We start from the raw sequence: 9522 nt of genomic DNA, 5'->3' as shown, positions 1-9522 counted from the left end.
TGGTACTAACGTAACTCATCTCCTCAGTGGAGCCTCTGGCTGCTCAGATGACTATCCTAACCCTGTCATTCACTTTCTACTATGCCTTGATGAATACCCACTGGAATTCATTTGAACTCACTGTTTTAAATGGGCCGCTAAATATGAGTTAATCCTAAAGACAAAAGATCTTGATGAAGTATAGAAAAAAATGCCTTTTCCATGATTATTTCTTCCAAGGATGAACAATCACACATCTGACACAGACTTCTATATCTCTGGATTTTCTAGTTCTTCTGGTAAGCAGCCTCTTTCCGTTTTCTTATTTCTGTTGATTTATCTGATTGGTTTGGTGGGAAACCTAGTTTTAATTTTGGTGACCTTCTTGGAAAGTCAACTGAACACTCCCATGTACTTCTTCCTTCGCAATCTTTCCTTTGTAGATATCTGTTACACCTCAGTCACTCTCCCAAAGCTGATAGATATTTTCCTTACTGGAAATAATATAATGCCCTTTATTCCATGCTTTGCTCAGCTACATTTCTTCACAACTACTGGATGCGCTGAAGTTTTCTTACTGACTTCCATGGCATATGATCGATATATTGCTATATGCAATCCCTTATGTTACTTCCTAATAATGAATAACAGAAGATGCACTCAGCTTGTATTGGGTAGCTGGGTGTTTGGTCTTTCTAATGCATTTCTCATCACTATATTTGCATCCCAATTATCCTACTGTGGCTCTAAAAAAATTCAGCAGCTTTTCTGTGATGTTAAATCATTGTTAAAAATTGCTTGCTCTGATACTGCAGGGGTGCAAATTATTGTATATTTGCAAGTCTTGTTTGCAGGACTCTGTCCTTTCTTGCTAAGTGTGATCTCTTACATTGGAATTATAAAGAGCATCCTAAAGGTCCAGTCAGCAGGTGGGAGGAAGAAGACCTTCTCAACATGTACATCCCATCTCACTGTGCTTCTGTTGTTCTATGGAACTATCTTTTGCATGTATATCAGACCTCCCTCAGAACACTCAGAGGAACTGGACCAGTTTTTCTCAATTCTGTATGTTGCTGTGACTCCCATGTTAAATCCACTAATCTACAGTCTGAGAAATCAAGAAGTAAAGAAGGTTTTGAAAAGATTTATTATAATCAAGAGTCATCATAGGTCTCTCACTTAAAAATGGTCATGAGAGTAGACTGTCAAGTTCTGGATAGTTTTCGCTGCAACAGGACATAATAACTCTTTACAAGTACATTAGAGGACATTATAGACAGATAGTGAGGGACATTTTTCTCCTACAAAGGATCACCACACCAGAAGCCACCCCTTTAAACTAGAGGAAAAGAACTTTCATTTGAAGCAACATACTGTATGGGGTCAGTGAGGTTGTGGAATGCACTGCTGGGTGATGTTGTGATAGTTAATGACTATAAGAGGGGCCAGACATAATATCATAGGCTATTTTGATACAAAAAATCTAAAATTAGTATAGTTATCGGTACATATCAGGGTTACTTAGTAAACTTTCTGGTTAAGGTTTTTTGGGACAAAACTAAAATTTTTAGAGTGGAAAAAACTAAAATTTTTCAAGATTTATTATACCCCGATGCTTGCAAAAAGCCCTACTCTGAAAACCCGGCATCTCAAACCTGTCGAGCTCATGTACAGTATAAGTCAATGGCAAATGTCCCAATACCAATTTGAAGATATCATAGTTTGTGCTGTATTAGCCCGAAAGTTTTAAAATTGGAAAGTTATTTTCCCAGTTATCCTCTGTAAGCAATAATTTTTTTCTTATTTTTTGGGATTAATGGGAATACTTTTGGGCCACTTGAATGAATTGTATTGGTTAAATGCATAGTTAATAACTGTTCTTAATGTTTCCAGCACTAATACTGTATGTATATGGTGTGTTGCAGCATGGCTATTTATGTATATATATATATATATATACAATATTAATTAGAAGTAATGGGTATGGGATCCCTTATCCAGAAACTCATAATCTTGAAAGCTCTGAATTACAGAAAGGCCATCTCCCATACCCTTCAATTTATCCAAATAATACAAATTTATAAAAATGATTTCCATTTTCCCTGTAATAATAAAACAGTACCTTGTACTTGATCCCAACTAAGATATAATTAATCCTTATTGGAAGCAAAACCAGTAGACTTAAGGTATGAAGATCCAAATTACAGAAAGATCCATTATCTAGAAAGCCCCAGGTCCCAAGCATTCTGGATAACAGGTCCCATACCTGTACCACAATCAGGACCGCCATCAGAAATCGCAGGGCCCCATACAACAACATTTCCTGGGCCCCCTGGGCTACGCCCACCACAAGCCACACCTACAGGTCCGCCCTCCCCACCACACAGTAAAAAAACAAAAAAAATATTGGTGGCTAGGGTTCCCACATGTTAATAAAAAAATAAAAAGATGTTGGTGGTCAGGGCCCCCCATAAAAAAAACATTTGTGGCCAGGGCTCCCCAATTAAAAAATATTGGTGGCTAGGACCCCACATGAGAAAAACAAATTGGTGGCCAAAATTGATGGCCAGGGCCCCCCCACATTATAAGAAAATTGGTGGCCAGGCCCCCCCCCACATTATAAGAAAATTTGTGGCCAGGACACCTTAAACGTCCATGCCGTACCGAAGTCAGCAGCTCTCAGAAAGATGGGGGGCCCGGCTAATCAAGTAAGTGTGGCATGGCCGGGCCCCCCTAACCCTCGGGGCCCCCTACAACTCTCCCCCCTGTCCCCCCCTGATGGCTGCCCTGACCACAATCACTGTTTTCATAGTAGTTAGTAACATGAACCATAGTAATGTCATATTAATTGAATATATAAAATATAAAAAGCATGTTAATCTTGTGTAATAATAGCAAAGATATGCAGGATATGATTTATTTGGAATCATTTTTATGGATTCTGTCCCTTTTGATTAACCTGGAGATTTTATGGTAAAAAAAAAGCTTAAATCCTAAAGACTGGAACAACTAAGGATTTTTTTCTGATTGTATATGCCACCAAATTGTACTTATTTTATTTATGGAACCAGCATTTTAACTTTTATGGTGCCACACTATTGGACATTCAGGCCCAATTTTTCTCACTGCTCTATGGTTTGCTAAGAAACATGCTTTTCACATATATGATTTATCAAGGGTTTAAATTTGAATTAGACCAACTGAAATTAAGTCGAATTTTTTTTTATCCGTATAGGTCAGTTTTAGATCGAATTGGTCCGTATTCGGCTGAATTCGAACTGTACGAATCAAAGTAATAGCGCATTCGATTGAATTCGATTCAAAGTTTTTCCAAAAAAAACTTAGATTTTTCAAAGTCCACCAATTGACTCCAAATAGGTTCTAGGAGGTCCCCCATAGGCTAAAACAGCAATTTGGCAGGTTTTAGATGGCGAATGGTCGAAGTCGAATTTTTAAAGAGACATCACATGATACATTTCCATATTCGAATTTTTTTTCAAATTCAAATCGGATTTGGACTATTTCCTAGTCTAAGTACACAAAAAAATAGCTTGAAATTCGAATTTTTTTTGAATTCGAAAATTCACCTCGACCTTTGATAAATCTGCCCCTAAATTTAATCCCTTGACAGAAATTAATGTACAATTTCTAAGTGTGCTCTACACACTTTTGCATTTACATTAATTATATATGCAAGCCTATAGTAAACTGAGTGGCACCGTTTCCCTAACTATGAGTTTTAACCCAATATGTGCTCCAGATGAGACCTTAAGTCGCAGAGGTTAAGCTCTTGCAATGGTGTGGAGACAGGGTGTTGCAAAACTGTAAATGAATGCAGTGCACAATAAAGTGGGCGCCAGTGTTTCTTAAACAATTGTAGAAAGAGAGTAATTTGTGGTTTGGTGCGCTGAGTGGATATTACATCCCCACTATCTAGATAAAAATAAAAGATGTATATAGTGCATTACAGAGATACAGATAGTGATTGGTAGACAGAACCGCTTCGCAGACTTGCACTGACAGTCTGGAGATCGAGCGCTCCAAGGCCTTGCAGCATGCGCTGGAACACTGAAGGCCTTGGAGCGCTCGATCTCCAGACTGTCAGCGCAAGTCTGCGAAGCGGTTCTGTCTACCAATCACTGAAATTGACAAGCATCGTTAGTAGGAGAGGAAGGCCTTCTCCCTCCATAGAAACGCTTTTCCTTACCTGCTACTCGGTGAGTACAATTGCTCTTGGAGCACTTCCTGAGAATTCCGGCCGTATTACACTAGTGCAGCTGTTTGTTACAGGTACACTCTGAAGACTGACTGCATTATTTGACCAGAATCAGAGATTATCGTTGCAATCCTTACATCTAAACCTTGTGAGTAGATCCAATTAGCACCTACCACCTTAAAGCAAACTGTAATGCACTATATACATCTTTTATTTTTTATCTAGATAGTGGGGATGTAATATCCACTCAGTGAACCAAACCACAAATTACTCTCTTTCTACAATTTTGCGGACCTTGTGTGGACCCGCAGAAAAACACTTTGGTGCAGCTAGAAGATTTTTTTAATTGGACTAAGCGCAGCACTCACACCAAATCGACAAATTTTCTTAAACAATAGCTGAACTGATTTATTAACACAGATCCATAAGGGATAATGGACCAACGATACAGAATGCAATCAGGGTGTAACAGTCAATACGCACACAATTTTGAGTACATTTTATCGGGCCCGCACTTGCAAATAAGTTGTTGTAAATTAACCTTTATATCTCTTATTGTTCAAAGTGAACTTGAAGATAGATCTTTGAAGGGGTGTTAACGTTTTATTGAGGTTTTTTAACTTTCTATTTCATATGCAGAGAACAGTGATGGGTGAATCTCACTATTTCGTTTACCAAAAATCATTTGAAAATTCACCAGCGACGGCTTTGTACCCATTGCTACACTTCGCCAAGCAAAAATTCATCCAGACAACATAATTTACAAAAATGTGAAATTGTGTCCAGGGCACCGAACACAGGCGAATTTTTGCTAGTGTTATGTCGGCAATCAAAGCGAAGTTGCACTAGCGTTCAATTATGCCTAGCGTGACTTCGTTAGAGGTCTTTACTTAGACTAATTTGCATACAGTGGGAAATTATAAAGTTTAATGGACGTATATGTTGCAGCAAATACATTACATTACACAAGTCCAGGGAACCTTAACAAAGAAAATAGAGTTGTTATATTGCCCTACACATGAGCCCACTGTATAGTGTGTGTTCTATATATTAGAAAATGTATGGGGGAAACCGGTTACCCAAAAAACATTTTTAAGGACTTTTGCAGGCTATCACTCTGAAAAAAAGGAAAAGGCGCCAGCATTTTTTGGGACTTAGAAAATTTTTCCACTAAAAATTGAGGAAGTCCTATGCACTCCATTGCACTACGCCTGGTCTGAGCTGGCAAAGGCAAAAGAGGTAACATTCAGTAAAATCCACATCTTAGTGAATTTGCGTAGTTACGTCCATTCGCCAGAGCAAAAATTCACCTGCTGTTAAAGTGCAAGGCAATGCTAGCGTTTATCTCCTTTGCTAGCGAAGTGGCACCTGCGCCCCTTAAGAAAATCGGCAAAGTAATGAAATGATGTCCTGCTGGTGAATCATCACCAGCGTTAGTCACTTCGCTCTTTAGTAAATGTGCCCCATGAGTCTAGTTATATTTACGTATCCAGTGTTATTGGCCAAGAGGTGTAATGACCACTCACTACCACACTTCCATATAGTGTTTGGAAAGGGGTTGATCTATTTCTTTGGCTGCTGGTGTCCTTATCTACTGGATGTTCCCATTGAGCCTGGGTACACCAAGGGACAGTAAAGTCATTGCCCTAAAGGGACATCACCTTTATTGTCTAAGTCGGGGACCAGGGAACCCCGTGAATGAGGTTAGCTAGAAATAGGTTATATCTGTTATAGACTCTCTAGGAGAGTGAGATAGAGAGCTCAAATAGCAAGAGCAGCTTTGTGCTCCATCGAGGATCTGTAGCAGGGAGTAGCTTCCCAAGGCTCCTAGATTGCTTTTAGTGAAGGGACCACAGTGGATAGGGCATCGGGCTTAGACTCCTTCTCCCTGACCACTCCACTGGGTGGGATCCAGACCACTGCAATGTATATCTGCCAGGTATTCCTAATACTGCTTGACTACAATGCCTCATGGGAGTCACATTCCTCAGCATGTCATCCACCTATTCTAGCCTATGATTTTACATCTGCCTGTACCTCTCATCATCTGTAAGTAAACCTGAGGACATTTGTCTTGAACAAATAAACTATCTTTCTTTTTGTTTCACCATAAGAACCTCCTGGCATCCAGCATTATTCCTAGTTCTACTGCAAAGTAGCCTGAGAGTTGTTGTTCTACTATACCCTTATTGAGTTCTTCCACTTAGCGAAGGCCCTAGCCAGAAGTGTTGAGTCACATGTAACCCATGCTTCTATCACTAGCTGGACATTAACTAATCTTGGTCTATCTAGCCAAAGATAGCATTTCATACTGTATGGACCTAAGACCTAAAACTCTTTTATAAAGCAGAGTATATTTTAATTATGTAATTGCACCACTTTTTTCTTAATTATTTGAATCATTTGACACTATTTGTTTTTTTTTCCAGATGACCCCATATTAGAGAGTCCGTATCAGAGTAAATATTCACGTTCAAAACATTAACAACGTCCCCTGTGTTTCAGTGCATGCACACATATTAAACCACCAACATACATGGATTCAACTTGAGTTCAATAAATAGCAAACTTGAATAATCCAGCACTCACAGGATTTGTAGAAAATAAAAATGATTTATTGGGAAGATCAAGGTTTCGGTCTAAATCTCAGACATTTGTCAGGAATATATATATATATATATATATATATATATATATATATATATATATATATATATATATATATATATATATATATATATATATATATATATATATACACATAAACATGAAGAACACACAACCACATGTCCAAATGTAACCTGGGTGCCAATCCAATAGTATAATAAATTCTGCATCAAGTGACGGCTCTCCTAGGAAATTTAACAACACAGCAAGAGTTGAAGCAGAAGTGGAGGTTTAATAAATTCTACGTTTTGGTTCCTAACTGGAACCTTCGTCAGGGAAACAAAGGTTCCAATTAGGAACCAAAACGGAGGATTTATTAAACCTCCACTTCTGCTTCAACTCTTGCTGTGTTGTTAAATTTCCTAGGAGAGCCGTCACTTGATGCAGTATCTATCTATCTATATATATATACTGTATATATATATATAAACGAAAATAGTAGCGAACGCCTGGGATTTCTTCAATAAAAAATTTGTTTATTTTGTCATAATTACAGTAATCAACGTTTCGGCTCGTGTCCAAAGCCTTTATCAAGATTGACACGAGACACGAGCCAAAACGTTGATTACTGTAATTATGACAAAATAAACTAATTTTTTATTGAAGAAATCCCAGGAGTGCGCTACTATTTTCATTTGTATGTACTATTCCCCAGGAGCAGCACCCGGGTGTGTATGAGAGGAACTGCCGAGAGGAGTGCGGATCATCGAGATATATATATATATATATAGTCAAATACAAGAGTCCTCTGCACTCAACCCATTATCAATATATTTAAGACAGCGACATTTTGTGCATACTGCTACTGAAAAATGCCTTACCCTTTAAACAAAACAGGGATTGTTTGTCCATATATTGCAATATATTTAAGCTGGCCAACTACGTCAAAGTCATCCCATATCTGGCCAGTCCTACGCTTAATTTTATCTGATTCATTAAGAATTCTATTGCTTCATTATACATTTTACAAAGGGACTAGGTTTTACCTGCAACTTACTTGCTGCTTTCAAAGTAAACCCCCAAACTTGGCTGCCCTTTTATTAGACACCGGTGGGATCACCTGACTATAGCTGGGAGGGGTGGGAGCTACAACATGGAGCTGGTCACTGCTCCTGTATAACTATAACAAACAAGGGAAAGTTGTGCTCACCACTATTTTTTAAAACCATTAGGCGGGGGTGCAATGAGGGTGTGACCACAAAATACATATAGTCAAATACAAGAGTCCTCTGCACTCAACCCATTATCAATATATTTAAGACAGAGACATTTGTGCATACTGCTACTAAAAAATGCCTTACCCTTTAAACAAAACAGGGATTGTTTGTCCATATATTGCAATATATTTAAGCTGGCCAACTACGTCAAAGTCATCCCATATCTGGCCAGTCCTATGTTCAATCATAAATATATTGATAATGGGTTGAGTGCAGAGGACTCTTGTATTTGTCTATATGTATTTTGTGGTCACAGCCTCATTGCACCCCCGCCTAATGGTTTTAAAAATAGTGGTGAGCACAACTTTCCCTTGTTATATATATATATATATATATATATATATATATATATATATATATATATATATATATATATATATATATATATATATATAGTGGTATTTTAACCTTATTAAGACTAGATACATGAAATACATGTAAAAATATTTACCATAGAGTCACTCTACAAATGTTAGTGAAGTTGTCTCTTAAGTTTATATATCAGAAAGATATACCATGTTCTTATTAAATGTTCCATCAAATTCTGTCCAAACTACAGAGAATTACTAAGTTATTTAATATTTGGAAAGGCCAGTTCTATCACAACAGATACCAAATCCTCAAGGGTACATCTTGATTAAAAAGCTTTAATTGTGTCTTTGGAGATCCACTACAATAATTTGTATTTAAAGGGTTCATACCGAGCAGTATCTTCTGTTTAAGGAGACTTCTTAATTCATTAGGTATATGAGAACTTAGATATATTTGTGCAGTTAATTAGTCACAAGGTAGTTTGTTTTAGCAAACAAAAGAGTTCTATTAGGTGAGGACAACGGTCCATTTAACTTAATTCACTAAACCAACATGTTACTTAACCTGCCTTTTTCTTGAAAGTATCAGCAACAAAAAAATATTGTCAGGAATTATTGCAGACTTTACTAGAAATCCAAATGAGCAATCACACTTCTGATCTGTTATACTTCTACATTTCTTGGTATTCTGGTTCTCCTGCTAAGCAAATTTTCAATTGTATTGTATTTTTAAATATTTACTTAATTGGTTTAATAGGAAACTTGCTTTTAATTTTGGCGACTATCTTAGATCTCCATCTTCACACACCTATGTACTTTTTCCTTTGCAATCTGGCATTTGTAGATATGTGCTAGACCTCAGTCACTCTTCCAAAACTGGTGGACATTTTTCTTACACAAAATAACGCAATACGGATATGGATATGATTCAAAAAGCTTTAATACAAATTAATGTAAACAAGGCTCCAGGGCCTGATGGCATACACCCCCGGGTTCTAAGAGAGCTTAGTTCAGTTTTAGACCAGCCCTTATTTCTGATTTTCTCAGATTCACTGTCATCTGGTATGGTGCCTATGGATTGGAGAAAAGCTGATGTTATTCCAATATTTAAAAAGGGATTACGATCTCAGCC

The 9522-nt window shown here is 37.5% G+C and overlaps 1 protein-coding gene across 1 annotated transcript; it reads left to right on the top strand.

The window, feature by feature from the left end:
- Window positions 1-220: 220 nt before the first annotated feature.
- Window positions 221-1162, top strand: LOC108710324 (olfactory receptor 1G1). Its single transcript, XM_018251462.1, has one exon. It carries the CDS (start codon window positions 221-223, stop codon window positions 1160-1162), a length of 942 nt encoding a protein of 313 aa, XP_018106951.1.
- Window positions 1163-9522: the final 8360 nt, after the last annotated feature.

This window comes from Xenopus laevis, chromosome 3L, assembly GCF_017654675.1.
Source record: "Xenopus laevis strain J_2021 chromosome 3L, Xenopus_laevis_v10.1, whole genome shotgun sequence".
In the NCBI taxonomy this organism is placed as follows: domain Eukaryota; kingdom Metazoa; phylum Chordata; class Amphibia; order Anura; family Pipidae; genus Xenopus; species Xenopus laevis.
This window is presented reverse-complemented; position numbering and strand designations above follow the sequence as displayed.

Excerpts from the sequence above, each read along its gene's own strand:
- LOC108710324 (XM_018251462.1), top strand. The coding sequence starts at position 221 with ATGAACAATCACACATCTGACACAGACTTCTATATCTCTGGATTTTCT.